The 17,588-nt window shown below is 45.4% G+C and overlaps 1 protein-coding gene across 2 annotated transcripts; it reads right to left on the bottom strand.

Moving 5' to 3' along the window:
• Positions 1-3,656: 3,656 nt before the first annotated feature.
• Positions 3,657-15,457, bottom strand: CXCR2 (C-X-C motif chemokine receptor 2). Of its 2 annotated transcripts, XM_057551510.1 has the most exons (3): positions 15,385-15,457; positions 13,023-13,105; positions 3,657-5,276 (listed from the first exon to the last, which is right to left on the bottom strand). In XM_057551510.1, exon 3 carries the CDS (start codon positions 5,249-5,251, stop codon positions 4,187-4,189), a length of 1,065 nt encoding a protein of 354 aa, XP_057407493.1. In that variant the 5' UTR covers positions 5,252-5,276; positions 13,023-13,105; positions 15,385-15,457; the 3' UTR covers positions 3,657-4,186. The 2 variants fall into 2 exon arrangements, with proteins under 2 accessions (XP_057407493.1, XP_028023740.2); XM_028167939.2 differs by lacking the exons at positions 13,023-13,105; positions 15,385-15,457 and adding an exon at positions 10,224-10,368.
• Positions 15,458-17,588: the final 2,131 nt, after the last annotated feature.

Below are 17,588 nucleotides of genomic sequence, written 5' to 3'. Positions count from 1 at the left end.
CCCTGACACAGTGGGACTTACTTAAGCCTGGAAAGATGGGAGGGAAGAAAGAAATCAGCAACTCAAAAGCATGTCCTGTCCTAGTGATGGCTTGGCTGATCGATTATTTATGCCAAGACTGTCTTTATATGTGTATGTGAGAGAGAGTGTAAGAACCAGGGATAAATATTAATAGTTCACGTAAGTACAACTCAGCCTCCGCCTCATTGCTTCTGGGCTTATTTTATCCTCTTGTTTTCCTTGGAGAACCATGTTTCCTCTAGCCCTTGTTCAGGGAGGAAAGAGCAGCGTTCCTGGCACCAGAGTGGCCTCCTCCCACCGACAGTCATCTCAGCGAGCCATCCTGTCCATTTGCCTTGTCCTGTCAGGACACCATTGGTCCCTCTGGCAAATTGGGTGTTTTGTAAAGACACATTCCCTTGCCTTTCCCTCCTGCTGAATCGGAAGCTGTTCTGAAGACTCAGCCAGAGCAGCTAAGTCATGCTTGATCCTGAGTTTAGCCCAGTGCCTGGCAGAATGAGCTTGGAACAAGGGATTATTGTTGCTGAATTAATCCTGCTTGTTGACTGCAAAAGGAAAAGCACTTTCGTGAGTTAGGGGTGGTGGTTACCTGCCCCTTGAGCACTGAAGCTCAGAGGTTTGCCTCTGTCTGCCTGGAGAGGCCTCTTGTCATAGCTACAGCTGCTGTCTCCTTGATTTAATGGTCAGAGAGTTGTTAACATGAAAGGGATTGGAACCTGGTAAAAGTGTGGTGACAGTGAAGTTCAGTTCCCCTTGTTTCCTTACTTCCTTAGTAGGCTGCTCAGAGCCAGAGCCCCTCCTGCCCAAGACCCTTCAGAGACAAGCCCTATGAACAGGGGCTGTGCCAGGGTGAGGCACTCTCTGCTTTGATTGTTTATATACCCAAAGCCCTAGAAGAGCAGGTTCTCAATACTGTTGAAGGAATGAGTCCAATTCTTTGTTTTGTCTGGGTGACATAGTCATTTTCCCATTCTGCATGAGTGCCCTTTTGTCAAACCTGAATGATGGGTGTGTGTGGGGTGGGGGAGAGGGGAGAGAGTGAAGGATGACTCAAAGTGAGAGTTGCTGGTCGAGCTCAGAAGAGCTCTCTGACTTCCATCTACCCAATCCAGCTGATTTGGTAGACTTTCTTGGCCATTCTAAGTCCCACCCTTGATACTCTTGACTCCTGTTTCACCCAAGGATACGAGAAGCACAAGATGATCCCAGGACATGTTTCCTTCCATAATACATGTTCAGCAGCAGGAGGCTTGGGCTGGGGAAGAAGAAGGAATAAATACCAACCTCCATCTCGATTTTAGACCTTCTCTCTATGTACCCGATAAACAACGAAGGGATTTATTTATTGTAAAGACCCTCATTCAGGACCTCTGCTCACTCTTGCCCGACCTCTCTGTAGCACTTTGGATGTTTTTTGTTGCAAGTAATGAAATACCCAACTAAAAGTAGTTTATACAAATAAAGACATTTAATTATCTCACTTAAGAAGTTACAGGTAGGTGGTTCCAGTGGTTCAAGTTTGCCTTTTTGGAACTAGGTTTTTTGTGTTTAATTGTGGTAAAATATACATAACATAAAATTTACCATTTTACCCATTTTAAAGTGTACGGTTTAGTGGCATTAAGTACATTCACATTGTTGTACAATTGTCACCACTGTCCATCTCCAGAATTTTTTCATCATCCCAAACTGAATTATATACCCATTAAACAATAACTCCCCATTTTCCCCTTTCCCCCCAGCCCCTGGTAAACACTATTTTACTTTCTGTCTCTATGAATGTCACTATTCTAGGTACTTCATATAAGTGGAATCATATAACATTTGTGTCTGGCTTATTTCACTTAGCATAATGTTTTCAAGGTTCATCCATGTTGTTGCATATATCAGAATTTTATTCCTTTTTAAGACTGAATGATATTCCATTGTAGGGGTATATCACACTTTGTTTATCCATTCATGGGCTGATGGATATTTGGGTTGTTTTCACCTGTTGGCTATTGTGAATAGTGCTGCTATGAACATTAGTGTACAAATATTTGTTTGAGTCTCTGCTTTCAGTTCTTTTGGGTATACACCTAGAAGTAGAATTGCTGGATCATATGGTAACTCTATGTTTAATTTTTTGATGAACTGTCACACTGTTTTCCACAGTGGCTACACCATCTTACATACCCACCAACAGTGCACAAGGGTTGTAGTTTCTCCATATCTTTGCCAGTGCTTGTTCTTTTCTTCTTTCTTTCATTCTTTTTTTTTTTTTTTTATAATTGTCATCCTAATATGTGTGAAGTGGTACCTCATTGTGGTTTTGATTTACATTTTCCTAATTATTAGTGATAGGCTCTTTGTTTACGTTCTTTGGAGAAATGTTTATTCTCTAATTCTTTTGCCTATTTTTGAATTAGGTTGTTTGCTTGTTCGTTTGTGTTTTGCTGAGCTGTAGGAATTTTTTATAAGGATATTAACCCGTTATAGGATATACGATGTCAAATATTTTCTCCCATTCTGTGATTTGCCTTTTCACTCTGTTGATAGTGTTCTTTGCTGCACAGAAGTTTTAAACTTTGATGCAATCCAATTAAACTACTTTTTCTTTTGTTACCTGTGTTTTTGGTGTCATATCCAAGAAATCATTGCCAAATCCAATGACATGAAGATTTCCCTCTGTGTTTTCTTCTAAGAGTTTTATAGTTTTAGCTCTAATTTTAGGTCTTTGATCTATTTTGAGTTAATTTTTGTGTATGGTGTAAGGTGAGGGTCCACTTTCATTCTGTGCATGTGGATATTTAATTTTCCCAGCACAATTTGGTGAAAGACTATCATTTCCCCATTGAATAGCCTTGGCACCCTTGTTGAAAATGACTGTTTATGCTTAGGTTTATTCTGGGCTCTTTATTCTCAGGTTCTTTTTTTAAAAATAATTAATTAATTTATTTATTAATTTATTTTTGGCGCATTGGGTCTTCGCTGCTGCTTGCGGGCTTTCTCTAGTTGCGGCAAGCGGGGGCTACTCTTCATTGCAGTGCATGGGCTTCTCATTGCAGTGGCTTCTCTTGTTGTGGAGAACTGGCTCTAGACAGACAGGTTTCAGTAGTTGTGGCTTGCAGGCTCTAGAGTGCAGGCTCAGTAGTTGTGGCGTATGGGCTTAGTTGCTCCGCGGCTTGTGGGATCTTCCCGGACCAGGGCTTGAACCCGTGTCCCCTGCATTGGCAGGCGGATTCTTAACCACTGCGCCACCAGGGAAGTCCTCTCAGGTTCTTTATATCCTTCGGCTCCAACAGCTCAAGTGTGTTGGGCATACTTTTCGTCTCATTTTCACAAAGTGGCTGCCTTGGCACCACACAGCATATCCTATAACCATATTCAAAAGCAAGAACCAAAGATATGTTTCCCTCTCTCTCTCTCTCTCTCTCTCTCTCTCACACACACACACACACACACACGTCAGGAATACTTCCCAGGGGTTTCCTGGCCCCAGTTGACTTCTTAAGCAATGATGCACTGAAGCCAGTTTGTATGTGCTTGTGAAAGCAGATTATTACATTTTCTAGATCTTGTGATCCCGTTGCTAAACACTGCCACCTTGAAATCGGTCATGGTGGGAGCATTTATTTACACCACGGAATGTGGTAAACGCTACAAATCAAGACTTTTTCTCCCAGGAAAGTGATTTATCAGCACAAAATTTGCCTTTAATTCTTATTTATCAGGACCAGGTGATATGGCCACTGCTGGCTTAAGGAAGTCTGAGAAAGTGAGTATCTGTCATTTTCAGCCTCTCTCAAGGGAGGTGGACTTCGTTAGCAGGCAAGGAAAGGGAGAGTTGGGGAAGCAACCAATGGTGTTTGACACTAATGCCTCCCAATGGTGGGAAATTTTTGTAATCACTTAAAAGAATATCTTCAAAGAATGTCTGCCAGAAGACAGAGTGCTGTGGTCTCAGTGGTGGGATGGGCCGAGCTCTAGCAGTTGACATGGTAATTACGGTAAGAGGTGGGGGCCAGGGCTTTCGAATCCATAGCTGGGGGCCTAGTAAGGATGTGGCCTCAGCCACTTCCTGTAACCACAGTGGGGGGCTGCCCTGACACAAGGCTGTGAGCAGCCAGAGGACATGCGGCTTGGGGCGGATGCTGAAGGGAAGGGGGGAGCCCTGCGCGCGGTCTCAGAGGGTAGTAGAAGTGTTCCCTGAAGAAGAGCCAACAAAGGAAGGCCTGCCGTCCTTGACCAAGAACTCCTTGCTGACCAGGCCATGGATGGCCATGATTCTGAGGAGTCCGTGGCGAAACTTCTGGCCAATGAAGACGTAGATGAGAGGATTGAGGCAGCTGTGGAGGAAGCCCAGGATCTCGGTGGCATCCAGGGCCCGGCCAATGTCATTGCGGCGCTCACAGGTCTCTGCGATCACCCGGACCCTCATGAGGGTGTCTGCAACCAGGACCAGGTTGTAGGGCAGCCAGCAGAGCAGGAAGACGAGCACGACAGCAAAGATGACCCGCATGGCCCGGTGCTTCTGCCCCATGTGGGCTGCAAAGAGCGTGCGCAGGGTGAGTCCGTAGCAGATCAGCATGACCAGCAGGGGCAGGAGGAAGCCAAAGGTCTGGGGCAGGACCCGCATCACCATCCGCCATTTTGTCGTATTGGCACCCATGTCCTCGTAGCAGACTGGGCTGGAATAGGGCGGGTGGATGGCCCTTCGGAAGACGAAGATGGGTAGGGCCAGGATCAAGGACAGGACCCAGATGCCTAAACATATGAACTTGACCCAGTGCCGCTTCTGGGTCAGCGTGCGTGTGGCATGGACAATGGCCAGGTAGCGGTCCACGCTGATGCAGGCCAGCAGTAGAATACCACTGTAGAAGTTGACTTCCTTCAGGAGTGAGACCACCTTGCACAGGGGTGTGCCAAAGATCCAGCCCTTTGCCTTGGAGGTGGCCCAGATAGGCAAGGTCAGGGCGAAGAGCAGGTCAGCCATGGCCAGGTTCAGCAGGTAGACATCGGTGACAGAGCGGCCCACCCGGCTGTATAAGATGACCAGCATCACCAGGGAGTTTCCCAGGAGGCTCAGCAGGAAGACCAGGGCATAGATGATGACCACAGCATACTTGTTGATATCCAGAGATTCCGGCTGGCATGGGGCAGAGTCTGGTAGAATAGAGGGCAGGTCAGTGTTGTAACTGTAATTACCAAAATCTTCATCACTGTAGTTTTCCCAGTTAAATCCTTCCATATTTGAAGTAAACTTAATTTCCGGCCTAGAGAAGAGAGACGAGGGTTACTGCACAATAAATCTCCCCAGATTCTAGCCTGTCTGCTCACAACATTTAGATAGGATTCTTTGTGTTAGCTTGTATATTACATGGAAGTAACTTTCACTTCAAGGAATGGCCAGAGCACTAAGGTTTTGGAGACATATTTAGTAAAAAATGATACATTTCACAAAAAGTGTCTAGTTCCCTTCAACATCAGAGAGAGGTTCTTATCACTTTCCATAACATTGCTATCACCCAAACCACTGTTGAAACTTCCCCTTGGATAATCCCTACAGAACATGTCTTGGATCCTCAGTGGTGGGCATCTCTGACTATTGAGGCTGATTTTAATGTCAGAAACACGAGGTACCATTCAGTTCTCAATCTGGGGGACTAAGCAGGCAATCCAATTGTGTTAGATCCCTAGGAAAAGATCAAGGCTTGACTATAAACCTAAGAGATGAGTCCCTTTGTCCAACTTTCTGAAAGTTATTTTAAAAGAAGTGTTCTGGAAAAACAGTCTGAGTGATAGCAGCACGGAGTTTCAGGATGCTTGAGCTAAGAGAAAGTTGACTCCACTAGTACAGCCCAGCATTTTTCTTCTGAGATGCGAGGGGCCTGCTCTGGGCATACTTGTGTAGTTTGAAAAAAATATATTAAAAATCATAAGCAGGTGGCTGACTGATTCTCCACATGGGTGGAAATGTAACAGATTATCTTGGGAGCTCTGAACAGGCATATTCTGCCATGTAGAGGTGAGCAGAGAAAGGCAGTATGTTCCCAGCATAAGGAGGAGAGGCAGCAGGAAGCAGAGAAGGCAGGTGGAGACACACGATCCTTGTTTTGGTGGCTTTCCAGTCCTGGTGGGGGACCCTTCCTGCCCTGCTAGTGAGTGCCTTCTTCCAAACCTGACTCTCCAGTACACCTAGCTAACCTCTGTGGGCTCTGCCCTTGTTATTGGCGTAGCAGAGAGCCTTCTTTTGGGGGAAGCTGCAGCCACCCTGAAATATTATCCCAGTTTGCAAAGAGGAAGTAAAGTGACCAGCTACTGAATTAGCTTCCTTTTGAACCACAAAATATATCAGCATCATGCCATTTCTTTATAACAAGATATGGCCATCCTGTTACCCTATGCCAGTCTGTAGCCCACCTCAACATGGAACCCAGTGTTAAAGTGAAGAATATAAAGTAAACTACCTCACACTCACTAGCATGATCATAATTTAAAAAGAAGGACTATAACGATGGCGATGAGGATGTGGAGAAGTTGAACCCCTCGTACATTGCTGGTGGGAAAGTAAAATGGTGCAGTTGCTTTGGAAAACGGTTTGGCAGTTGTTAAGAAAGTTAAATACAGAGTTACCATACGACCCAGCGATTCCACTCCTAGTATACCCAAGAGAATAGAAAACATACGTCTGCACAAAAACTTGTGTGTGAATATTCTCAGCAGCATGCAGCAAAAAAGTGGAAGTAATCCAAACGTCCATCAACTGATAAACGGATAAGCAAATTGTGGTATACATATACAAGGGAACATTATTCAATCATAAAAATTAATGAAGTACTGATACAGGCTACAACATGGATGAACCTTGAAAACATTATTCTAAGTGAAAAAAGCCAGACACAAAAGGCTTCATACTGTATGATTCCATGTATGTGAAATGTCCAGAATAGGCAAATTGGTAGAGACAAAAAGTAGATTAGTGGTTGCCAGGGGCTGGGGGCGGGGGAGTGTTACTGAGTACAGGGTTTCTTTTTGGGGTGATGAAAGTGCTCTGGAATTAGACAGTGACAATGATTATGTAATTTCGTGAATATAGATCTTCCTCAACTTACGGTGGGGTGATGTCCCAGTAAACCTATCATAAGTTGAAAATATCCTAAGTCGAAAATGCATTTAATACACCTAACCTACTGACCATCATAGAGTAGCCTAGCCTACCCTGTATGTGCTCAGAACACTTACATTAGCCTACAGTTGTGCAAAATCATCTAACACAAAACCTATTTTATAAAAAGTGTGGAATACCTCAAGTAATTTATTGAATACTATACTGAAAGTGAAAAATAGAATGGTTGCTTGCATGGGTAAAGAATGGCTGTAAGTGTATCGGACAAGTGTATTGTTTATCCTCATGATTGCATGGCCACTGCCCAGCATCATGAGAGAGTATCCTATTGTACATTGCTAGTCTGGGAAAAGATCAAAATTCAAAATTCGAAGTACAGCTTCTAGCTAAGGAGTATCACTTTTGCACCATCATAAAGTTGAAAAATTTTAAGTTGAACCATTGTAAATTGGGGACCATCTATATACAAAACCCCACTGAATTGTATACTGTAAATTGGTGACTTTTTTTTTTCTAAAAAATTTTTTATTGAAGTATAGTTGATTTACAATGTTGTGTTAGTTTCAGGTGCACAGCAAAGTGACTCAGTTACACATACACATTACATTCTCCTTCAGATTCTTTTCCATTATAGGTTATCACAAGACACTGAATATAGTTCCCCGTGCTATGCAATAGGTCCCTGTTGTTTATCCATTCTACACACAGTAGTGTGTATCCGTTAATCCCAAGCTCCTAATCCATCCCTTTCCCCTCCATTTCCCCTTTGGTAACCATAAATTTGTTTTCATTGTCTGTGAGTCTTTTTCTGTTTTTTAAATAAGTTCATTTGTATCATTTTTTTAGATTCCACATATAAGTGATATCATGTGATATTTGTCTTTCCCTGTCTGACTTACTTCACTTAGTACGATAATTTCTAGTTCCATCCTAGAAATGTCCATGTTCTAGGATGGACATTTGCTGCAAATGACATTTTTTCATTCTTTTTTATGACTGAGTAGTATTCCATTGTGTGTGTGTGTGTGAGTGTGTGTGTGTGAGTGTGTGTGTGTGTATATGCACATAAGATGACTTTTATAGTATGTGAATTATATCTCAATTAAAAAAGATTAATCAAAGGTGTATAGGCTTGCAAAGGAAACACAAATATTAAAACAACAATATCATCATCATCATCAACAACAACAAAGGCCCTAGGAAGCTTTTCTCTTTAGCAGAAGAAACTGTTACTGTCAATCATACATAGCAAAAAAAAAAAGCTAAATGAGGTTAGGGAAACTGGAGAAACAATGCCCCTTTTCCCTAGAGTGATAGAATTCTTAGCCTTCACCTTCCTGAGAAGGTATTTCTCCCCTAAGTGATGGGAGCCAGATAAATTGCCTTCTCAGCACACAGATACCACAGATAGAGCAGATTTGATCAGTCTGTGAACCTAAAAGTTGTGATGATAAGGATGGAGCCCTGTCTGGCCAGGAGGCAGGGAGGGTAGTGAGAGAGGAGGATAGTACAGCTGGCTCAGCCAGTGTTGCTGACAAAACCTGCGTGAAATCACTGACGCTGCAGCCCCAAGGTCAAGAGCAAGTTTGCTCAGAAGCCCAGGGTAATGTCTAATGAAGTCACAAGGTGGGGTCACTTCCGGGAGCAGATGATCAGAGATGTTCTTAAGGGAACCCATGACCTAAGAGAAGACCCACCTCTGAGAGTGGTTACAGAGCACGATGGGAGCAGAGAGCTTGTGCCCTTAGAGAGGAGAACCCCACATTTACAAGCATTGGCCGCAGAAACTGCCTCTCAGAAGAAGCAGCAACAGCCAAGCATGTTTCACAGACAAGTCCTCATTCTGGATAATCCAGTACTCGGCTGTGCTGGAGCTGGGCTGGAGGTGTATGGGCGAACTCCCACTCCCAGACATGAAGGCTCAGCTTCAGGGTCCAGAGGGAGACCATGCAAGTTAGGACAGAAGGTAGAGAACTCAGAAACGGGAAGCAGGCCAGGGCAATGACCTCCAGCCACTGGAGGGTGAGGGAGGGGAATGTTTTGTTGTTGTCTGTTTGTTTTTTAATTTACCAATCTCTGGTGAGGATGTTTTGACAGTTAAAGGGAGAAACTAAGGGAAGGGGCATACACATCTGAGATCTGCTTTGTGCCTCACAGGTACATGGTCTCGTTTGGCAGTTACCGATAGACAGTCACAGCAAGGCTCGGAAACCAGCCTGTGGTCACAGAGCCTCTTAGTGCCGCAGCCCGGATTCCAACTAGGTGTGAAGGCTTCACGTGCTATTTTCAGTCTACAGATCTACTTCTTACAAAAAAAAAAAAAAAAAAAAAAATCACAGCTCATGTGTCAAATATAGCTGTAAGCTAAGTTCTTGAGATATCATGAAGTTAACCTGGCTCTGGTTCACTCCCATTGTTTGATGTCTTGTGCATTGCTTTCTTTGCTATTCCTTAGGCCCAGAACGAGAGAAACAGCCCTTACAGGAATAATAAACCAAATGCCCTTGAACTGACTGGCCCCTGCTGACCACCCAGTCATGTTCTCGGTAACCAAGCAGGAGATCCCCTTACTGAATGAAGCTGCCAGCCCCTTAATGACTCATGATAGTTCAAAAACTCATGGAAAGGATTATTCTAATTTATTTCATGAAAATGCTACATTTACAAAAGCCCAAACATTTAAGGCAATCTTTTTAACAACGGCAGCACAATAATAACAACAACAAATTCAAGGTTATTTGAATACAATTCCAGTATCCTTTCTCTCTAGAAATATAATCCACACATATTTACATTTAATAGAGGGGAAGAGGGCCTCAGTAGTATCTGGCTCTTCCTCAGACCCAATACTAGCCAAGGCAGGGAGAGCCGGCTGGGTCCGCAAGAGAAGGCGGTGGGCAGCCAGTTGCCCTAGGTGCTTGTTGGACAGAGGTGTAGGGAAGAGGGGCAGAACCTCTCCCTTTGGGGATAGGGAGGCCTAGAGAAAGAATGGAGAGACTGAGGAGTGTGGGGATAAATGGAGGGGATAAATGGAGGCTGGGTGTCAAGGGGGACAGAGAACAGAGACATTCTGGAAGGGTGTTCCAAGACTTACCAGGATTCTGGGCTTGTCACCTGTGGGACACCTCCAGGAAGGCAGATGTGCCTGACACAAAGGGCGGCAGTGGTGAGAACACAGTGGAGGAAGTGAGTGGTGGACTAGATTGCTCAATTCTGGGGTGGAGCCCCTGAGGGTGCGGGATGCCTTTGATAGCTTGAATAATTAATTCCCAGGTCAACTCTTCGATAACTAGTAGTCATTTTATTAACTGGCAGAGTTCACACTGGGAAGGGGCCTGTGGGGTTTTCTAGCCAATCTTTCCATTTCACAGATGAGGAAACTGAGGCCCACCCAAAGGAAGTAGTTGGCCCAGGACGGCACAGATTTCTCTTATCTTTGCCCTGAGCTCAGCAGCCCCTGGCTTTTTCAGCCACCCTGTCTGACTCTCCCCACAATTCAGCTGTCTTGGGAACCCCGTGCTTACAACCCAGCAGCATTACTGCTCTTAAACATCTTTCCCATCTCAAAGGGGAACATCTCTTTAAGGCAACAGAAACGGAACTAGCTTCTGGTGCGTCTGGTGGCTTTCTTCCCTGGACTTAATGCCTCTTGTCTCCACCCCATTCACCCTGGGCATCCTTAAAGCCTCACAGATTCCTTCTCCATGCCACACCCCTTTGAGAACTCCCACCCCCAAATAGGGGCCCCGTTCCACCTCACCTGGTCTTTCACCTCCCTCCCCAACCATCTGCTCTGACCGCATGCCTCTCTTAGGGCATTGCTATTTTTTCTTAGCTTGTCCACTTGGAATTGGATCTGCAGTAGCTACTACCTTTGGAACCAAGACCATCTAATTTGGAAAGAAAGCCATTTGGTAAAAGTTAAAATCCCACCCAAGTTCAAATACATTTTTGAAAACAGTGTTGAGTGACACCAAGAATATATTTTGTCACATTTGCTGTTGATAACAATTGAAAGGATAAATCCAGGCAGAGCAGTGAACACTAATTCACTGCTCCCTCCTAAGCCCCCACCCCAGTGATTGATGCCTCAGTCCCCTCCACTACTCCTCACCCTGACCTGTTGCTCCATGCATCCCAGGGCCCACACAGTGCTCAAAGCCTGTGGCAAACTCGTCTAAGCTGCCTACCCCTAGGAAAGAACCTTTGAGTCCAGCTATTTAGCAAACGTTCTTTGTCATCTTTCTCTTTTCCATGCTGAAGAACACAGTGACTCCTGGCCAGGTGATGCTAAACCCAGGCAGAGGCCCAGGACACACGGAGAGAGGTCATGAGAACAGCAGTTAAGAACTCTGCTAGCCTAGCAACTCTGGGCAAGCGACTTTTCCTTTCTGAGTCTCAGTTTACTCATCTGTAAAATGAGGCCAATGATAGAATCTAACTAATTGGGTTGTGCTGAGGATGAAATGAGGGATTACCTGTAAAGCCCTTAAAACGCATATAAAGCACGATGTTAGCATTTATTGTTGTGATTATTATTACTGAAATAGTTAATTAACTAATAGCATGGGGTCTCTCCCACTACATCCCCAAGCAAGAGAAAGCAGTGGGTCTGCTTTCGGGGCTGACTTCCAGGTACATCTTAATTTGCTTTAACCTGAATAGCAATAGTCACATTAGCTCTAATGTTGAGTGCCTGCTAAGGCCTAGCTTCCAGGGAAAGTGCTTTTCAGAATCTGTATCATTTAATTCTCACAACAACCCCATGGAGTGTGCACTTTTTGAATGAGGAAACTAAGACTCTGGAGTTAGGCAACTTACCTAGAGTGACGCAGATGAACTGACTTTTAAGCAGTTTTTGAGACTTTTTTTTTTTTTTAATCTGACTTCAAATCTGCTATTGTGTCCACTGCAGTGTGGGGCTGAGCTCCACTAAGTACCTCTCTGTCCCAGACAACTGGGTGTGCAAGGGACAGCCCAGATTTGACATTTCCCAACCATCCTACTTCTTGATTTTCATTAGATTGATTTCATTTCCACTGAGCCCACAGCAGGCCTACCAATGGTGGGGTGAATACAGAACCGGCATCCAGTCCTGGCTCTGCTGTTAATGGTCAGGGTGAGCTTGGGCAGGACATTTCTCTCTGTGCCTCAATGTGGTCCCCTGGAAAATGAGATTAGCCACACGTGGCTACTTAAATTTAATATGTTTGTAAATGCACTTCATATTTATATTTAAAGTGCATTATACTGTGCACTTAAAAAAAATTTATTTATTTATTTATTTTTGGCTGCGTTGGGTCTTCGTTGCTGTGCGCGGGCTTTCTCTCGTTGCGGCTAGCAGGGGCTACTCTTCGTTGTTGTGTGCAGGCTTCTCAATGTGATGGCTTCTCTTGTTGCAGAGCTCAGGCTCTAGGCACGCGAGCTTCAGTAGTTGTGGCATGCAGGCTCAGTAGTTGTGGCCTGTGGGCTCTAGAGCACAGGCTCAGTAGTTGTGGCGCACGGGCTTAGTTGCTCCGCAGCATGTGGGATCTTCCCAGACCAGGGCTCGAACCTGTGTCCCCTGCATTGGCAGGCGGATTCTTAACCACTGCACCACCACGGAAGTCCCTTAAATTTAAATTGATTAAAATAAAATAAAAATTTAGTTTCTCATTTCAAGTGCTCAATAGCTACATGTGACTAGTGGCTACCATACTGGACAGTGCAGATACAGGACATTTCCATTACTGTAGAAAGTTCATTTGTACCATGCTGTCTTGGTGAAGACTTATTTTGTTTCTGCAATTCACCACCTCAGTTCTCAGGGGACTCACAGGAGGAGGCTGAAGTTTCCAAATTCCTTCTATCAGAAATAGTCCCCAGCAGCCCGAAGACCGAACTGCTCACCTACCTGTTGTTGCTGCTACAGCTGCTGTGTTGTTGGAGTGGCCACTGATGCCTCCTCTGTGACTCAGGGCTTGATAGCTGTCACAGCTGTTGGACAGGAAAAAAGCAAAGCAGCCTTTATGTGGAAAGTTCTGACCCAGGGCTGCTGAGGGGGAAATCCAGGAGGCCCACCAGGGGAGGTGTTCCCACAGAGGAGCAATGAGGTCTGTTCTGGGACTCTGACTGAAGGCCAAGCCTCCTCCTGGCAATTGTGTAATGAGAGCTGGGAATTTTCACACCTTCTTGTCTAATGGCTTCTGCAAGAGCCTGCCAGTCTGAAGGCGGAAGTTTACCTAGTCTACCTCTGTCTCGTTTTCAACGTACACCTCCTTCTTTACAAGGGAGATGCAGGCAACCCCAGCCCCCAGCTGACACGTAAGCCTGAATTTGTGTGTGCACTTTCTCCCTTCCTTCTAGGAGCAGCGTGAGAAGTATCCTTCCTTCTCTTTCGGTCCTGCGCCTGGCCGTGGGACCCCACTGCCTCTCACGTCCTTGAAGGTCTTGCCTCCTGCACCCTCTGCTCCTCGACCAGCTCTTTCCCTGAACTTGTATATGTCTTTCTCTCCCTCCCTCTGTTCTAGAACTCCTTTAGCGACCACTCCCCCTGGGCCCTCCATTTCACAGGCAAGCTTCTTGAAAAAGCAGTGAGCAGTTGCCTTTTCCACTTCGCCAACTTCTTGTTCACTGTTCAACCCACTGCAACCAGCTTCCTGCCCACTGTACTGAGGAAACAGCTTTTGCCAATGTTCCCGGTGACCTAGGGTTGCTAAATCCAGTAAACTCTTTTCTTAAATAAAGCTGTTTTAATATTATAAAAATAAACTGTGCATATTGTAAAGAAAACAGGTGGTAAAAAGCATATAAAGTAAAATGTGATTCTCCTCCATCCGTCTGTTCACCTGTATCTTGTGAATATTTTTCCAGACTTCCCCCATGCACATACAAACATGCTTTTTCCTTCTTTAATAAAATAGTATTTAACTAGTTATATTGTTCTGCACTTTAACAATGTATCATGTACCTATTTCACATCAGTACATATAGATCCATCTTACGCTTTTCAGTGATGACATAATGGTCCATGGCAAGGACATAACCTGATTTATTTGATAATTACCTTATAGATGAATATTTAGGTTCTCACTATGAACGTTTTTGGATATTGGTCTTTGGAAACTTGTATGAGTGTTTCAGTAGCTTAAGTATAATTTTGCTAGGTCATAACTGTGCATGTTGATATGTTGATAAATACTACTCATTGCGCTTCAAAAAGACTGTTGCAGTGTATTCTCCTGTTACCAGTTTATAAAAGGGCCTGTTACCCCGTCTACTCATACTGTCTCATACTTGTCAATCATGGTAAAATACCTTCTCCCAGCCTGCTGTATGCTTTTTAACTGTATTTATGGTGAAATGGATACCGTTCAAGCCTTATCTTATTTGATCTCTGAACCATTTAACCCCACTGATCCCATTGTTTTCTTATTTCTCAGAGAACTTCTCTTGGTCTTATTTGTTACTTTTTTTCTCAATTCATTCCTCAAATATGGATGTTCCTCAGAGTCTGCCTCGGTCCTCTTCTCTACCTGTTCTCCCTAGACTAGCCCACCTGCCTCCTTGGCTTCAGCCCCCACCCAGTATGTGCCAGTGTCTCCTACACCTATAGTTCCCAGCTTCTCTTCTAAGCTTCTCTTTAAGCTCAAATTCTTACATGTAATCACTTCCTGAATCTCCCCTGAGGTCCCACAGATGCTGCAAACTCAACATGTAGAAAACCGGTCTCACGGAATTCCCTGACACGGGTGCCCCTCCTCCTTAACCCGGAAACAGGCGTGCCCCTCACGCTTGCCTTGCTCCTCCCCTCCACGGAGGCCATCTCCTTAACATCTCTCTTGATTATCTCTTCCTCACCGTCTTCACTGATGATGTTAGGCCCCACTTTATTTTCTCTTGCCTAAACTACTGCATTTGTCATGGGATGGCTGTGATTTCAGAGCTAGACTGTCTGTGTTAGGATCCCAGCAATGTCAGTGGTTGTAGACCTCGGGCAAGTTATTTCATCTCACTGGTCTCAGTTTCATCATCTGTAAAATGGGGATAATGAGAGCACCCACTGCATAGAATTGTCATGTGGCTTAAATGAGTCTGTATTTATAAAGCAGTTAGCATGGTGCTTGGCACTGTTGGTTGCTGCTGCTACATCTACTACCAACACTACCAGATCACTATTTTCCTAAATGCTCTCTGTGTTAAGTCTTCCCTCCCTCAATCCATCCTCCACTCTCTACCAGAACCATCTTCCTAAAATGTGAATTTGAGGGAATTACCTGGTAGTCCAGCGGTTAAGACTCAGCGCTTTCACTGCGGTGGGCCTGGGTTCGATCCCTGATTGGGGAACTAAGATCCCACAAGCCGCGCGGTGTGGCCAAAAAAAAAAAAAAAAAAAAGTGAATTTGATCACCCTCTTTCCCTCTTACAACCCTTCAAAGACTCCCGTTGCCCTCAGGCAGAGTCAAATTCCTGATACGGCACCTGGCGCCCCTGCATCTGACCCTGTGTGCTTCTCCAGCCTTATTTCAGGCCATGCCCTCTTGAATCCTTAACTCTGGCCACAGGGAACGACCTGCAGTTCCCCCTCAGAGCTGTTCTGGCTTCGCTTGGGCCTCGGCACTCATTTCCCTTTTCCTTATCGCCACCCTCTTGGGCTGGTCAGCTCTCTCTCCTTTCCAGTTCAGCCCAGTCGTCACCTCCATGCATTGCCACCCCGCTCTGTGCTCCTCTGCATCCCCGGGCTTACCTCTACAATGGCATCAATTTCGGGGATTTATAATCATCAGTTTGGCTGCTTCCTCCTCCTTGATGTGAGGTTCTTGAAAGCAGGGATTTTATATATATATATATATGAAATTTTCGTCTCCCCAAACCAGACACACAGTGTTTGGCAAACCCTAGGTGTTTGATATCATTTTGTTGAGCACTGAATGAACTGACAAAGTGAGGAAACCAACGTACGTTAGTGCATCCGAGTGACATCTAATTTAAAGAAATAATTATGTCGCCCATATTTCCCAGGGCACCCCCAGCCTGTGAGCACAAACGAAGTCACGTCAATGGCGATAATCCAGATTGCACTGTTTTAGACCCTGTGTGTTCATGCAGGGCTTACCCCCCCCTGTAGAATGCTCCCCAGGAATTTGGGAGAGTCTGTTGGAGGTGTCCCCCAGGTGCTCCTCTGGTACTGCTGGGCTAGACGTGTGCTCTGGACTCACCACTGGGGAACTGGTGCCCTTTCAGTGCCACGCTCTGGGATAGTCTATGGTGACCCTTGTGGAACCTTCTGCCAGAGGGTCCCCAGAGTCTAATGAGCCTCCCAATATCTTTGTGGAGCTTCTGTGCTCTTCATTGGACTTGCTGGGGACCCTTTGGGGGGCAGTGTTGAGCTAGAGGCTGGTCTTCAGCATTGCCCTTCCATCCCTCCCAAACAGGGGGTGAAGGTCAAGCTCCCCCATTCCTGGCCCCTGCTTTCCTCCTGAGTTCTTGTCCAGGAGCATCTTGCTACCTCTTAGAACACAGACTTCAGCTAGGTCCCCTCTCCCCCATCAGTTCCTCAGGTAAGTCTGAACTCCATGCTGGAGTTCCTACTAGAATATGATGTATTCTGCTGTAATAAGAACCTGCCCTAATAAAAGTATCTGAGCAAGTCGAACCTCTAGAAAGGGACCGCTGTCCTTTAGGGCAGGGGTGATTCTATTGCCTTGATTGCTCCGGGAGCCCCAGCTCTGCCCCTTACTCCCTCCATTCCCTGCCCCCCACCTCGTTGCTGCCTTTGATAAGGAGAAGTTCTCACCAGCTCTCCAGGGCAGGAACTGCTGTTACAAAACTCTTCCTCCTTGAGATGGTAATGGGATGCAACTCTGGGCGGCCCTACCCCAAGAGGCGGTCCATGGGCTCTGGTCAGATTGACAGGGTTGCCCAACCGCTGCAGAGGCTTTGGCAGTCTGCGTGAGGCAGAGGGGACAGAGACAGCATGCATGCCTCTTTGGGACCACAAAGTCTGCCCTGGAGCCCAGCTAGGGCAGCTAATCTCCTTGTCATACAGTGGGGCCCACACTTCTTCTGAAACAGCGTTGTCAAAAGCACCACAACTGGGTGACCACTGAATGACCATAATTCGTGTTAAGACTTCTTGGGCAGTCAGGGGATATGATCTTGTACCGTGGAGCTAAACAAGTCCTCATCAACTGTCTTTAATATTAAAGTCTAGCTGAGTAAGCACTGCATAGAGAGTTACCTAGATCAGCCCCTTCTTCTGGGTGCTCACAACTTGGGACCCATCAAGTCAGCATAGTGGTTGGAAGGGAAGGGCAGAGGCTCAAGCCTCCCCTCCTGCCCATCAAACCAGACACCCTGGGGAGTAACTGGGACTCCCACACTCTCTTGGTGGGAAGGTACAACGTACAATCTCTTTGGGAAATAACTCAGCCATTTCTTAAAAGTTAAACATACACCTACGATACCACCTTGCCATTTC

This window comes from Balaenoptera acutorostrata, chromosome 8 (assembly GCF_949987535.1).
Source record: "Balaenoptera acutorostrata chromosome 8, mBalAcu1.1, whole genome shotgun sequence".
Taxonomy (NCBI): domain Eukaryota; kingdom Metazoa; phylum Chordata; class Mammalia; order Artiodactyla; family Balaenopteridae; genus Balaenoptera; species Balaenoptera acutorostrata.
The sequence above is the reverse complement of the archived record's forward strand: the minus strand, read 5'-3'. Positions and strand labels throughout refer to the sequence as shown.